This window comes from Pleurodeles waltl, chromosome 8 (assembly GCF_031143425.1).
Source record: "Pleurodeles waltl isolate 20211129_DDA chromosome 8, aPleWal1.hap1.20221129, whole genome shotgun sequence".
Lineage (NCBI taxonomy): Eukaryota > Metazoa > Chordata > Amphibia > Caudata > Salamandridae > Pleurodeles > Pleurodeles waltl.
The window spans coordinates 1,158,841,381-1,158,858,125 of NC_090447.1; the positions used below are offsets into that span (position 1 = coordinate 1,158,841,381).

Consider the following 16,745-nt stretch of genomic DNA (forward strand, 5'->3'; position numbering starts at 1 on the left):
GAATTAAGGGGCTCCTCTGGCACTAGAACTTAGATCTCACCAGGAAAAGAAGAAAGTACCACAATGAGACGTCTGCACCAACAACAGGACTTGGACTCCAGCCCCAGCGCAAAGAAGAGGACACAGAATGACCTACAGAGACCAGTACTGGAACTGAGCGCCCAAAGTGTGCTAGAGGTGAAAACTCATTGGTCCTAATGAGAGGGGCCCCAGTGCACACTGAAACTCCAAGGAAGACTCCCCTGACTGGGGGCACCAGTCCCAGGTAAATTGCAGGAGTAAATATGGGCTGAGATCGAAGAACTGCGACCCAACAGGCTCTGAGTGCCTGCGCACAAAGAAACTCTGTGTCCAGCATCTAAAGAGTGGGAGTTAGGCACATGCCAAGTTTCAAGCCTCAACTCCCTGCCAAACAATCTCCAGCCGCTAGAAAGCCCGTGGACCTTTCTTGCAGCTACCAAGGATTGTCTGTCACCTGCCCAGAAACTAACACCACGCAACTCTCACCAACTCCAGAGCACCCCCCAGCATGGAGACCAATGTCACCAGCCACCCCTTTCCAGTGGGTTTGCAGCCTGAAGGAAGTGACTTTGACTGGAGCAGCAAAGCAGCTTTGGCACGACCAGCCCGGTGATTGACAGCTAGGAGCTACCTCTGCACGTGGAGCCTCCAGATGAAGTGGTGAAGATCCAAGCATCGAATCCTGCTCCAGGCCCCCCAAAGACCTCTACATCTGAAGGGTAGAGTGTGAGTCCACCCCAAAGCCCTGTTTTGCAACAGAGTGAAAAACGCACCAGCCACTGCGGACAGCTCAGCACCAAGGACAGCCAATTCACCTCTGCAACTGGACTCCCTGGGGAAGGTAACAAAAGTATGACTGTTGTAGCGTGGTCTAGGACCCTGCAGCACCTTAAGTTCTTGTGGGTTCATCAGGACTCACCCTACAAGTGCAGAGTGCACACTGCTATTTTACCCATTGACTTCAATGGAAGCCCTTTACATCTACAAAGTACTGTACTGTATTTTCTAAAGACTTACAAATTCACAACTCCGGCTGTACAAAAGCTACAAAGTTCATTTTGGTGTCTAAATTAAGATTAAGATCTAATCTATTTTCCTAAATTGGTTTGTGTTTCTGTTGAGTCGTGTCATTTACTTAATATTCATGTTGGTAATGTGAAATGGTTTACACAAGATCCTCTAAATAGTCCGACTACTCTTTGCCACACTACCAGAACTGAGCTAGGGTTTGCTGAGAGTGAATCACAGGTCCACTACTGGGTATTTTGTTGATATTCCATGGTAAGACTACCTAGTCATAACATATAATACCTTCACCTTGCTACAATGGTAATATTATACAGTAAAACACAGGAGACCTAACTCCCATTTGTTCAAAATGGCAAGCCTTTACCCCTAGGTGGAGCTCACATCTTGAGCAGCCGAGTTTTACCTGGCTAACTCACACCACAAGAGTAACCTTGCACAATGCAATCTGTCTCTAGGGGAAAAAACAAATTAGACGTTAAAAGGGCACAATTAATCAGAAATTTTCATAAGGGTGGAGGGAGGAATTAGGAAATGAGTGGTGGGAGGAATGTGACATCCATGACAGAAATAGGTATGACATAATTTCATGGACAAACTACAGTTTTCTTTACATTCACTATAATCTGTGGTATTTAATAGCCTAGAACCCAGTACAACAGAGTTAGATATGCTGAATGCCCCCATTACAAGTTTTACCCTCATGGTAACAAAGTAGTATGCAGCTGTGTGGGTCTACATTGAAATGCACAGAGGTTTTACATTCTAAGTAATGGAGCAATACATTTTGAACTGGGTTCAACCTAGCACAAAAACACCAATATCGCAGACATGCCTAGTGAAATGCCATAAGAATATAATGGAGCCAGTACAATACTTTCTGCTTGTCCTCAAACCTTTTAGTGGGCTGAGGCGATTGTGCAAGTCATCCTTCAGTTGATCTTCTTCTGTGATGTTGGACATTGGTGCATTCAGACTGGCAGTCTCTTCATCAGAAGGCTAAATAAAACAAACACACATTTCCAGTCAAACTACAAAAAGTGAACATCTTGAAAATTGAATTTATGAATGGAAGACATAGAGCAGAGTTAATTCTGAAGATGGGTTGGATCTGTAAACCATATACAGTGTTAAGCCATCTTGAATTAGATATTTACTGTGCACTGCCAAAAAGCTACTGGTGCAACACATTGGACACTATGCGATTGAACCAAATTGTCCCAATTCTGAAGGAACTACAGTAACTTCCTAAGGGGTTTCTGTACGTTATGGGCTTTGTTGAGGTCTGTCTATGTTCCTACCTCAACAGAAGGACTGACTGTCATATGACCCAATCCCTTTCTTCTTAATTCATTTGGGGAAAAAATATTTTGTTCATACCTAGCCCGAGCAATGGGGTTTCACTTGGTATTTGTACTATTTAAGAAAAACTAAGATTTGCTGTTCTTATGATTGTCAGCCTTGAGAAGACAGAGGCAAAAAAATACTGTATGCGATTAAATTATATAAAATATAACAAGGAGCACAATTATAACAGCTTGTTGCATTCCTAAATTAAAGTCAGTTAACTAAAGCAGACTGTTATCAAAAGCAGGAACATACACAGCTGACGTACAATGGACATAAAGCAGAATATGCTGATAAAAGCAGCAGGGAGTTGTGCAAAGGAGGATGCATGAAGGGGGCTGACTCACTTCCCAAGTAGTATTTTATAGGTATATAAAAAAGGTAGGTGCTAACAGTACAAAATTCTCCGGCTGACTCTGTACACTAAGAGGAAGGCGGATGCAGTATTCTTTGGGTATCTTCTTTCTCACATGTAGGTCAATAGCATTAGGAAGAATGATACATGATGGGTTAAAAATGGATATTAATTTATTGACAAGAATTGCTTTTGTTATGTTGCCAAAAGTTACTTGTTATGCCTTGAATCATTTGTGTTTCTATTTTGTTTTTAAAATTGGCACATAAACATGTAGACATAGAAGGATTGGCTATGCCATTATGTATCATAAGTGAATTTGTCTCTTTATTGATTGGCTATGTTGGTGTGTGGATGGATGAATGGATTAATGCAAAAGTGTGTATGATAAATACGTGCATGGCTGGATGACTATATGAAATGACTGGTAATGGGGGGACAAGGGCAGAGCAAGGGCATATGGGGGGAGGGTGTGTGTGTGTGTGTTTTCTCTGTTTTTAAAGTTATGTAGTGCTGGTATCTAAATGATACCTATATAAGCTTAATCTCTTCATATAGAAAGATAAGAAACATATCACAAACATCTTTAGCAACCAAGAAGAGTCCCAGAAGATGCTGATGCTTAAACTGAGCCACCTACAATGCATATATTAACTCAGATAATCGTAGGGATATGACAAGACAGCAACCCCTCTCCGTTTCCAAAAATGTGCTGCAAACAGGATAATTTACACAAAATAGGTGCACAGACCCGCCCAGTGTCTGCATACTGAAGTAAAACATGTTTATGATACAGACCCATGATAACCAAGTTCAATATTCATTCCTATTGCCACAATGTCAAAATGAAGCTTGGAACCTATATGGCTGGAAGAAGACGTAACACCAGACAAAATCTGCAGACTACAGTGATGCATTTAAGAAATTCATGTTGAGCTGTTTTCCCATGGTGGAAAAAAACTAACAGTAATGATGCATAGTACACAAGGGCACAGTATCTTGGGCAACTCTTAAACATGTCTGGAAGGAGCACTGTCCCGGCACTGGTTCCAAATAAAGAAAGACAGCATGCTTGGTAAAAATCAGTTCTTAGTGGTCCGTTTGCTGACTTCCAAATAAACACAATCTCATAGGCATGGCCCAACAATGTAAAATCAACTTCATTCATGGTGTGAACAGCAAAGTCAACAACCTAAGGCATCCTGCGGGTCATGCAGTTTGTTACCTCAGCTGCACAGCATTAGAGTTTTCTGTCACCAAAGACAGTAAAGCTAACGGTCTACATATCAACTCCTTAGCAAATTACTCCCCTGTGACCAACTGACAAAGAACTTGCCCGGATCTGGCAGTTCTACCACATTTTTGGGCCATTCATTTCTTGATAATTCAAGTCAAGGAACATGGCAGTGTGATACTGGTCAGCATTAACTGAACAATGAGTACCCCATAATGTACATCTCATGTCCCAAGTAGAAAATCTTCATTAAGTCGATGTATGTCTTTTATCTGAAGAACAGAGAAGCAGACAAGTTAATTAATTGTTTGCCATTAACTTTTATCTGCTGCATTCAAATCTTAACGGGTGCAAACAGATCCCCATCCATGTGCATCCTGGACATAGGGATGCTAGGAAAGGAGGTATGTAAGTGAACTGAGGGAAACAATGAAAATGTGTTTGGAAGAGCACATTCAAAGGAAAGGTATAGAGAAGAAAATAGGGAGGCATGAAAGAAGGAAGAGAAAAGTGCTATTAGGAAAGGATGAGGGACAAAAGGAAGGAACCAAAATCCAGGCTGTTTATAAGCACTGGGAAAAACACCATTCCCATGATATTTGTACGGAGCAAAAAAAGATTTACACTGATAACCACAGATTATTTCAACCTTGGAAAACACAGAAAACACGTCCAGAATTCACAACAAATAGAAACTGAAAACTGGAAAGGCTAACGGTGTGGAGTGGGGGGGGGGGGGCAGTGAGTGGGTGGGTGAGTGACTGACTGCATGAATGGCTGATTTAGTGCAAAGATAGATGGGTGGATGGGTTAGTGAGGTTATGGATGCCAGAGAGAGTACAGGTGCAGTGTGGGAGCAAGGTCAGTGGTTTGGGTAAAGTTAGCGTGGTGAGGCTGGGAGACGTAGTGCAGTGTTCTACCACAGGCAGTGACAGTGCAATCAGTGTTGGGGTACTACCCATTCCTATGGTCAGAGACAGTGCCATCTGTGCTAGGTTTAATAATACAGGTAGAGGCAGTTCTCCGAGTGCTGCAGTGCTGGAAGTGACTAAGGTTGCTACCTGGCCAGTGATAAAGCACTATCTGATGAGAAGCAGCTATGTCTGTTCTTCCTTTACTCAGCCATGAATAGGCACTCAGATAAAGGACTATCTTATGAAAAGTAGTGTCTGTCATAACACTGGAGCTATTCCACAAACGTCCAGCTTGATCATGTCTGAATGTGTGGAAGAGGACGCCAAAAAACAGCAGATTCCTTCCAAAATACCAATAAACTTGGGTTTAAGGGGAGACTCCCCATCACGGCTGCTTGATTTAAGCACTCTGTGCACTTCCAATGCATCGCATAGACACAGAAGGGGGCCTTGGGTTACAATGCGGTGCCAATATTAGTACATTTCCACCTGGCGACTCCTAGAATGTTCTGTTAGTTGCGGTGCGAACGACTAACACTATTTTAAGTGTAGGAAGTCAACACTTTACCTGCCAAGGTAGAGTCCGATATTCTATTAAAGCACAACACAGATTTCCAGTGTTTTGAATGATTTTAAATATGCAAGAAACCATACAGATTTCGCATGGAGTATTCCTGTGGCCCAGTACTTAAGGTGGGTCTAGGCCACTGCTCCCTCGAGATCGCCACCTTCCTCTGTATGAGCACAAAAGGGGCCTAGAAGTCACTCTATGCTTGGCGCTGAGCATCCTCAGTGTACACCGACTTGTCTCATCACTTTACCAAAGACTACAAATTCTTAAAAGTGGCAACAAAAAGAGTAACATTTTTTTTAACTCTATCCTAATGAGGTCAATGAAGTTCAAACTTTTATGATATTTGCATTTGCCTTTCTGATGCTCATACTCATCCTTTCATAAATCTTTGCTGGCCAGCCCATGCTTTACAATCCATTCACTTGCTTCCTCAGAGTGATGTCCCTTAAATTAAAACAGAATTGTTTCTTATTGTAAGTGGTAAGTATCTCGCAGTGGTCACCTGTCATTTTTTCAAGACAGGATTTGTATCCCATTTACAACACAAAACGTGGCCCTGGAGAAGTAACTGAATGAATCACGAAACACGTCTTGTTCATCAAAGATTTATAAAACAACCTGAATAAGACTCAGAATCAAAAATAAAAATTTCATTTAAACGTGGAATTTAATTGACTTCAATTGGAGACAGTAAAACTATAACACTCTCACCCTACACAAGAATTGTTTGCTAGAAGGCAGTCTATGCAGTGGTTCTTAACGTTTTGACTTCTGTGGACTCCTACTTTTTAATATGTATTTATTGGTTTTTTTCTAAGACAATACAACAATATCGGAATGGACAGGGTTGGTGTCAGGGTATCCGTTTAGGCAATATGAAAGAAACAGTGCAATGATGATAACATATCTTGTATTTTTATCTATTTGCACGATTGATAAAAACCATTGCAATCAGTAACAAAGAAAAGTTAAGAATAGAGCACAGACAATTCATTGGATGTTTTGAACACCGCAAGACTGAAAAAACAGAGGTACCGATATACAATGTTTCTTATAGACATCAGAGTTGAGACATTATAACTGTAGCGAAATCTGCAATTTGTGAGAGAAGTCGGAGAGGAAAATGAAGGAAGGGATGGAGTGAGATAGGAAGTGGGGAGAAGAAAGGGGGTTGGGAGAGAAGGAAGGGAAAGACAAGGCACCTCAGATCAGTAACCAACTGAGTAAAACACTCTGCAAATAGAGAGCCCAGGTTTAGGCATCCTTGCAGGCATAATGAGGGCTGCACTAATCCTCAGCTCTGGTGCTCAGGGAATTCCTTGGTGTGTCCACCTCTTGCACAGTCAGGCAGGTCACCAGAGGGGCCCAAATGTCCTGGGGTTCGAAACCAGCCGGCCTCAAATCCCAGTTCAATTGTTCCTGACAATACTCTGCATTCCGAAGCCAGTACGCTTTGCGGGGTGCCTCCGTCTCCCCAGCACATCACCACTCTGCCAACAACAATCGCATACCTGCCAACAACAATCGCATACCTGCCAGTCTACGCCCTCCATTGGGAATATAGCTTTCACATAGCCCAGCAGTGCAATGTATGGGGCGCAGTCAACCACAGAACCTGCTAGCGCAGGTGTTTTAATAAAAATTATTAATGGGTGTCTATGTATTCTGAGTAATGGGTTTGTGTAGAAAATATAATAACTTATAAAAATAATGTAAACATTTGAAAATGTGATTATGATGAGTGGCCGCCAATATTAATGAAGTGTACTTAGTAATAGCCTAATGCTATGAAATGCTGAGCATATGTTTGATTAATGTAGTAATATGTCATATTAAAGGTTATGCATAATCTATTAGCTTTATTAATTGTAGGCCTTAACTTAGCAAAGTTATTGGCCTAGTTGCTGAGCCTCATGTCAAGCTGTAGTTCTTAAAGTTTAATAAATGGCTGTCCTAAAGAGTTAAAACCTTGATTGTCCATTGTATTGTGTAAATGTGCTCCCATCTGAGAATCTTTTCTCATGAGAACCGACTGCTAGAAGATGCTGTTCTTGCTAAATGTAACATTATGTGTGTAATGTATGTAAGACAGACTTTCTCAGGAGGAGAACAATGGAGACACTGACTGGAGTAGAAGCTGCAACAATATTGTTACCTGGCGAGCCAGATGATGAGAACATTGCAGGAAAAAACAATCAGCAATATGTGAACGGAGTAGTGGTAGAATTCATAGATTTGGAGTTTTAGTTTTATTGGACAAAGTGTGATCATGTGATCTTTTGACTAATAGGGATTTGGGAAGTAGTTTTAGTGAATTTAAGTTAACAGGACTGCACTGAGAAGAAACCAGCATTTGCCATTGGCCATTTTCTTGCTGGCCGAAAGGTCAAAATTTTCTTGTGTGTCTTGACAAGAGACGTGCTTAACTTTATTGCTTAAAGACTTTGCGTTTTCTGAACTTTGATGCTGAATCCTAATGCCCTGCTGATCAACTGATGTCCTGATGATGAAGACTATCTTAGCTTGCCGATCCACTTGAGGAGGGATATTATTGTACCCATGTGTTTGTTGTGCCTATTTGCTTTTTCTTTCTAGGTACCAACTGCACTGTTTTACGAGAGCCATAGTTAGATGTTTTATCAAATTTGTGTTACTTAATTTTTTTGCATGAAGCCCAACATACTGATGCTAATCTGGTGTTAGTCAAGGATCCTCACTAATGAAAATCTGCTATAGGGAATAATGTTTGATGTCTTTTCTCTGTTGAATCTAAATGTATGTGATTTCGTTTGCACAATTGTTCTTGTTATTAATTTGCATTGTAATCTTAGAATGTGTAATAGTTCAAGCTTTGATTAAATTATGTTTCTTCTGTCGCTTTGGACAGCCGGTGTTGTTTCTGTATGCGTATCATTTGATTTTCAGATTCATTTACATGACGTTAGCATTGATAATTTAGGGAAATAAATATTCTAGCTTTTACTAAAAGGTGTGGTTATTCATGACTGAAAGGTCATGGTGTGTGACAATTACTTACTCCATTGATTATAAATGTCATTGATTATTGATAGTGTTTATTGGTTATTGATTATTGATCTGCATGTACTAGAATTATGGTAGGATCATCTTAATTGCGAGTCCAAAGGTTCATCTGCCTAATCGTGTCCCCTTGAAATGTTTACTTAGTAAGGTCAGACCCACTAACAGAGATCGTAGCAGAAAATGATGGTTCGCCTCCCTAAGAGCCCGTCATAGGTGTTCCCAGAGATCGTAGCATAGACGTATGAAATAGAATAACAGGTATTAACAGAGATAGTAGTAGGATTGATGGTCTCAGAAGTGGTAGCAGAAAGACAAAGATCAACGGAGATGGTAGTAGCTTGATAATTTGGTCCTTCGAGAGTTCATCATTACTGAGATTCGGATTTTATTTTTCAATGATGCTAACTGGAGAGAAAATGTTTCCCTGAGTCCGGAAATGACTTTCCCAGAATCTTGGATCTTGCTAATAGTTGTTTGAGGATGTTCTCAGTGTTCTAGTGACAGTGTGAATGAAGTAGATTGCACTTGCACAGTTTATGAAAATCGCAGGAGAATTGTGAGGTTTGTGAGGGTTCAGGGAGTTTGTGTACTCCAAATAAAGTTGTAGAAGGAGTGTGCATACTCCACAGTGTGAGAGTAGGAAAGTCGTCGAACTTCACATGTGTGTGGCATTTTGTGCTAAAAAAATTGTCCACATGGTTGTTAATGTACGGACCCTGCGTGCGCTAAGACTCCAGAGTATATTGAAAAGTTTATGAGACACTTGATTTTATGTTGTAATCTGCCTGGTTTAGTAGGTGGGTCGGGCCTGGTCGATAGGTCAGAGTATGAGTCAAAGTGAGTGAAAGAAAATTTAGGCTGAGATTTGGCGAGTCCTATGTGCACCAGGACAGACCCACTTATCAGTTGAGAGTAAAATTTGCGGGTCAAATTTTGCTTGGGAATCTGGGAGACTGAGAAAGGAGGAGTAGCTGTAAGTGCGGGAAGAGCCATCAGTGAAAAATCCGTAAAGTTTCCGAAGTGATTGCGTTACCTTTTCTGTAGTAAACCAGAAGATTTGTTTTTTGATTAGTGCTCACAATTTTTGCATTAGTTTTGTGTGAATTGAAATTTGGGAGGACAAGCTGCAAGACTTTGTCAGCCGCAGTACGTGTGAGTGTGACGTCATTGGAGCCACGCTGGGATAGGTCAGTTAGTAAGAAGGGTCGCGCACGGATTAGCAGCCGTCCGTGAGAGGCAGTTGGTTGAGAAAGTAGGTGAAGGGAATTCTGGGATTAAAAGTCACTTCCTGATTTGATTTTGAATGGCAAACAGGTCGGAAAAAAAATCATTTTTCAAAGCTTTAAAGAGTGCTTTCAGGAGAGATACGTATATTACAATGAGTACTGGTGAGGCTACACCACCAGAAGGTACACCAGCTTACATTTTAATGGAAGAAAAGGGTGTTGCGCCATGCCTTTGGCTAAAGCAATGGTGCAAAGTGACAGAAAAGGATGGGAACTTAGCATTTCCTACAAATGGGACGTTCAATTTGAGGGTTTTAGTGCATTTAAGGATGGTGTTATATGAATCAAAGCCCCGTCCGAGGCCAGCACAGTTTGAGGCATTAGCGATTGGGAGGTAGTAGCCAGACAGCAACAGCAACAGAAACTCAAAAGGAGGATGAGAAAGGCAGAAAAGACTTTAGCAGAGGCTAGGTGGGACAGTGATCAGAGAGTTTGGAGGATGGAGACTTTGCACGGAATAAAGTTGATTCTGGAAATTACGCAGGACAATGAGAAGGAAGGAAAGAAAGCTACTAGAAAGACTAACAGAAGTCTGTTCGAAAGTAGGGAAGCTAGAAAGTCTTCAACAGGGGAGGACGAATCGGATGATGATGAGTTTATTTTACAGTTATTGAGAAATCGCCAACCACCGTATGCAGCACATGAGCGTAGTCGAAGTATAGGGTCTGATCCCACAGCTCCGACACAGGTTAATGGGACAGTGAGTCTGATGCAGGTTAATGCTAGCCTGACACAGAATACGATGCAGAGTGGTCTTAATGTGCCTACTGCTCCTGTAGTACAAAGCCAGGTGCAACTGCCACAGATTCAGAGAATTCAAATTTAATGGTGCCTCTGGAACAGGTTTAATCGAGACCGAAGTTGGTTCAGACTGAACCAACTCCACTTTTACTGCCCCAAGTGCAGCCACAAATCATGCCAAGATTCACTCCAGCAACAGGTCAGTCAGATATGTCTTCAATGATGAATCAGAACATGGGAGTTACTCTCCCACAGAGCATAAGTGCCAGACCAACCCCAGATGCTATATCGTTACCTATTACTGTTGGTCCAGCCGTACCCCTATTTGCATCGAAGAAATCTACAGTAGGTGAACAGGGTGCCATGTCCTAGAATATAATGAGGGGAGGACACAATGAAAATCATCGGGTAGTCTCTCCTGTGGGACAGACTTTTGACAGATCATGATCATTGTTAGACCTCAGTCCGTTTGTAGCACTTCCAGATACTATGGTAGGGTCAAACGTCAGCCAGAGTTTGAAATTAATGACACCACTGACCCCAAATGCAGTTGCACAGCAGGTTCCACCAGTCCGAGCCAGTAGCATTTCATTGCAAGGATTGACAGCTCATCATCTGACTGAATGGTTAGACAAGCTGAATACCCCCGCAGAGTGCTCTTAAGTGAGAGGAGTGTTTGAATTATGTTAGGCTAAGCATGGAAGCGGTTGTACTCATTGAGGGATCTATGGGTGTGAACAAGTTAGAATCCTACACAGAAGCAGAGTTGAGATATTTGTGCCCGAAGATTACGAGGGAAGTGAGTAATGTGCATCAGAAGCTAGCAGACCTGGCAGAGAAATACGGCACAGAAATAGAGAAGACAAACCATTTGAAAAGGAGTTACAGATTGAACACATGAGACATGCCGGAAAGAAGGCACACCTTAAGGAAGTGCTTAAGTGCCCAGACCTAGGGAGCATTAGATAAATGGGAAGGCAGATGGGTAAAGAAAAGAGACAAGAGGAAAAGGGATTCTGTGGAGCTGACTGCAAAGGTGCAGCAGGATAAAGATACAGTGAAGATTTTACGAGTGAGAGAGATTCCAAGAGGGAATTATATTTGTGTCCCCTGGAGCATAAGTGACATTCTATCATTTACAAATGATTATCCAAAATTGAGAGAGAAGCCAGTATAGTGGTATAAGCAGACAGACAGGTTTGTGAAACTTGCGAAGTGCCTGTGGGAGGACTTGAACACGTTACTAGATCTGTGGATCGAACGTAAAAGAGGTGTAGGTTGGCGAACAAGAGAGAGACAAGAATATAGGTTCACCATCTCCTGAGGTAATGAAATATTACTATAAGGTGATTGAATTTTTGAAAACAAGAATATCGCCCAAAAATATTGATTGGCAGAGGATTGACAGGACAGCTCAGGAAGCAAAGGAGTCGATACATGCGTATTATGAGAGATTGTTCATCGCATTACAGTGGTAGAGACAATTGAGGCGAAAGATATGATTCCTTTTGTGTTCAGATTTGAGGAAGGGTTGAGACCTGAAATTAGCCAGAGGATTAAGAGTCATTTGATCTGCTGGTGAGCAAAGCCGATTGATGAGGTGTTGCAGTATGCAAAGTACTGTAACAATGAAATTGAGTCGAAACAGAGAAACAGAGAAAGCTGAAAGAAAAGGCGATGGTGATGCAGATTAAAGCTGCTCATACAGGTGTGCAAGGGAATTTTCCATAACAGTTACCGCAGCAATGAAATATGATGTGTCAGCCCCAGATGAGAGGTAGAAGTCACAGGGGTAATGTGAATCGTGGTCTAGGCTTGGGTACTGTATTGGTTCAGAATGATGTGCAGGGAATGAAGAAATTATTGCCATGTCATGTTTGCGGAGCTGTTGGACATTGGAAATGGGACAGTCTGATGATGTTGCAGGAAGGTGTCGTTCACCAAAGTAATGACATCAAGTTGTTCCAGAACATGAGAGGGCCGAGAGTGGGCAAATTTTCTAAATATTGTCAACCCATGCAGCAGGTGCAAATGCAATGCCACGTTCACAAATAACACATTTGCACCCAATACAACAGGAGGTTCCCATGGTACCTAGACAGCACATTCAAATACCTCAAGCCCCAATGGAACAGCAACAGATGATGTTTTCTAAACAGGTCACAGGTCAGAGTCGTAACCAAAATAATAAAACAGTGCACCAATTCCAGTTACACAGTGAGAATGGAATAAATGATGACTGGATGAGCGACGGTTCAGATGAGGAGCCTTGTATGCTTGCAGCTTCCTTAGAAGAAGATCAGAGAGGTTCCTATGTGAAGGGAAAGGTTATGGGTCACAGAGTTTCATTCTTGGTTGACACAGGAGCTACACGCTCTACAGTGAGAAGTGCCAAACTTGCCCCTTTCAGATAAAACAGTTCAGATTGTAAGAGTAGCAAACCAGTATTTGACTAACCTGAATACAGAACCAGTTCAGGTTAAAATTTGCCACTTTCAGGGATTGCACAAATTTGTAGTCTGTGATTCAAGTCCGGTATCCCTACTGGGAAGAGACTTGCTGTGTAAAACAAAATGCTCAAATGTTTGAATTGTCCAGTACTTGAGAATAATAAATTAAATTGAGGTCAACTGTTGTCCCGTGGTGCCAAATCCAGCTGTAATAATGTTCCAGATTCCATGTGATGCTGAGTGGTTCACTGTCATTGATTTGTCGCAAGCCTTTTCTGTGCCTCTTCATGAGGACAGCCAATTTCTCTTCCGTTTCAAATTTCTGGTTCGAGTTTATTATTAATGCAGAATTCCTCAAGGGTTTTCAGAGTCACCTTCCATATTCAATCAGATCTTGAAAAAGAATTTGGAGTTGTTGAAATTGCCTTTCCAATCGACCTTGGAACAGTACATTGATGACTTGCTGATTGCGTCTAAAGCAAAGGACGAGTGCAAGTATGATACGATTGCCTGACTGAACCATTTGGGAAAGAATGGTCATAAAGTGTCTCCGCTTAAATTGCAATACTGTCAAAAAGTAGTGAAATACTTGGGTCACCAGATTGAGAAAGGATCAAGAAAGATATCCAGAGAAAGGATTAGAGCCATATTGCAGATAAATCCCTCGACCACACAGAGAGATATCAGAATGTTTTTAGAGATGGTAGGCTACAGAAGCTGACTCATAAGGAAGTCACTGATCCCATAGTGTTAGACCAGGCTGGAATGAAAGCGTTCACTGAATTGAGAGAGAGTCTGTGCAAGGCTCCAGCTTTGGGTATGCTGACTACACGAAACCTTTCACATTGTTTTGTCATGAGCGTGATGTACGTTCTTTGTCTGTCTTGACACAGGTCCATGGAGGTGTAAACTGCCCAGTCGCATATTTTTCAGCTACTTTGGACCCAGTTGCAGCAGCCTTACCAGGTTGTTTGCTCGCAGTTGCAGCGGTTGGTCAAAGCCTTACACAGTGTGAAGGCATTGTAATGGGACGTCCACTGATTATAATGGCCCCTCACTCTATTGAGATTCTACTTACTTAGAACGAAAACCCAATGTTTGACTGGTGCAAGGTTGATCAGATATGAAACTAGTATTTTAGGGTCACCAAATGTGTCATTGAAAAGATGTACAGTGCTGATCCCGGCAGCCTTACTCCCAAATTAAAATATTGAAATTGAGCAAGTAGAAGATGTTGAACATGATTATCTTGAAGTAACTGACTTTGCACAAAACCAAGACCTGACATTAGAGATACCCGATTGGAAGAGAATGACCAAATTATCTTTGTTGATGGTTCTTGTCTGAGAGACAATGCAGGGACACTGAGAGCAGGATATGCTTTGTGCACAATTACTGGTACCTTGGAAGCTTCTTGTCTTCGAGGAGTGTATTCTGCCCAAGTAGCGGAACTGGTAGCCCTTACTAGAGCGTGCCATGTTTCTGCTCAGCTGAAAGTTACAATCTATACGGATAGCATATATGGATTTAGAACAGTCCATGATTTTGGCCAGTTGTGGTCACAGAAAGGTTTCATTACCTCTTCTGGTTCACCAGTGAGAAATGGTGAAAGGATTAAAGATTTGTTACATGCTATTCAAATGCCTTAAAAGATTTCCATTGTCAAATGCAGTGCACATCTGAAGTTGCAGGACTTTGTATCATTGGGAAATGGATATGCGGATGAAGTAGCAGGGTTTTTGTGCATTGAACTCAATATCGTTCATAGATAAGTGGGAACTGTTACCTGAAGAAGACGAAACATGTTCAAGTTTTGCTTTGAAAGTAATTGACACCTTGAAGGAATTGAAAATGTTGCAGAATAATGCCGACAGGGAGGAAAAACATTCATGGAGTAAAATGAAATGTGTGCAAAGACAAGATGAACTGTGGGTTTCAGAAAAGGGTCAATTGGTTTTGCCAAATGTCCGTTGTCTCAAATGGCTAGGTATTATCATGGTCAAGCACATGTTGGGAGGGATGCCATGATTCGGTTGTTCAAACATGATTGGTTCAACCCATGGTTTAGACAGGTTAAAGAAGCAGTTTGCCATTGTTGTGTCATTTGCCAACAATTGAACTCGGGGAAAGGGACAGTGGTTGATTTGAGCCACACTGGAAGAGCAGGAGGTCCATTCAGCAGAATGCAGATGGATTTTATTGAGATGCCCGTGTGTGGAGGTTTGAGATATGTGTTGGTGGTTGTTTGCATTTTCAGTCACTAGATTGAAGTTCACCCTACACAAAGAAATGATAGTCTCACGGTAGCGAAACTACTGCTTAGGGAACTGATACCACATTTCAGGTTTCCGATCTCTTTAGAATCAGACAGAGAAGTCACTTCATCAATGAAGTAATTAAATTACTGTGTGCAGCATTGAACATTGAGCAGAAGTTGCATTGTAGTTACTGCCCTGAAGCACCAGACTAGTGGAGCAGATGAATGGTACCTTGAAGTCAAGAGTTGCACAGATGTGTGCGTCTACGCATTTGAAATGGCCTGAAGCATTGCCTTTAGTTTTGATGTCAATGACAAACACCGCTTGAGGAGAGGTATTATTGTACCCATGTGTTTGTTATGCCTATTTGCTTTTTCTTTCTAGGTACCAACTGCACTGTTTTGCGAGAGCTATAGTTAGATTTTTTTCCAAATTTGTGTTATCAAATTGTTTTGCATGAAGCCCAACATGCTGATGCTAGTCTGGTGTTAGTTAAGGATCCTCACTAATGATAATCTGCTATAGGGAATAATGTTTGATGAATCTAAATGTATGTGATCTTGTTTGCGCAATTGTTCTTGTTATTAATTTGCACCTGCTAGTAGTATCATTCAAGGGGAATATAATGGGTTTTGCCCAGTTAAGCATGATGCCCGATATGCCAAAAAAATCAGATGAATTCCCTAAAAAGGACATCAAGATTCCGCGTACATGGAGACCAGTATTGCTTGCGGCGAGAAGGCTAGACACTTAGCTGTGTGATATTGTCGCAGGCGGGTGGCAAGCGTCTCCACTGCCACAGCAAACATTACATTAAAGGTAAGAGAGGGGAGCCCTGACAAGTGGCCCTACTCACTGGAAAAGGTGCAGACCTAGTGCCATTGATACGCAGTTGTGCAGTGGGAATCCGTAAAGAAGTCCAATGAGACGGAGGAACTTAGGACTTATACCAATGCGGGCTAATAATGCAAAAATGTAGGGCCACTTCAGGGAATAAAATGACTTAGTGGCATTTAAGAATACAACAGCACCTTCAAAGAATGGATCAACCAATTGCGCTACTGCAAAATAAGTCGGTAAATTTTGTGCAGTTGATCTACCCGGAACAAAGCTGGATTGATCTGGAAAGGTAATGATGATCAACCCGGTGAGTCCATGAGTCAACGTCTTTAGTCGCAAGCCACAGGTCTATGCAAGACCAGGTGCTGCGTGCAGTGGCTATGCATGTTCTCTCCCTACTAGGTGCACACTTGGAGCACCGGAGGTCCACTAGGTAATTCCCCAACATAAGTGAACGTACCAGTGCAGATGCATTAAGATGTGGTTGTCTAGCTGTGCTGTTACGGTCAGCTATGAAGTCTATCACAATATTAAAATCTACCCCCATAGGAGAGCACCTGGCCCCAGCGTCCCAGCCAAGTGCCAAACCTCCATGAAGAAGTCAGGTGAATCTGAGTTGGGGCCATATACCGATAGAAGATCGAAAGGGCAGTCAAA

General features: G+C 41.8%; 1 protein-coding gene across 1 annotated transcript in view; it reads right to left on the bottom strand.

Moving 5' to 3' along the window:
* LRCH1 (leucine rich repeats and calponin homology domain containing 1) overlaps positions 1–16,745 on the bottom strand; it is a 666,761-nt gene that overhangs the window by 255,363 nt on the left and 394,653 nt on the right. The window contains exon 8 of the mRNA XM_069205389.1: positions 1,944–2,046. Within this exon, the coding sequence (XP_069061490.1) occupies positions 1,944–2,046 (103 nt within the window). The remainder of the gene's footprint in view (positions 1–1,943; positions 2,047–16,745) is intronic.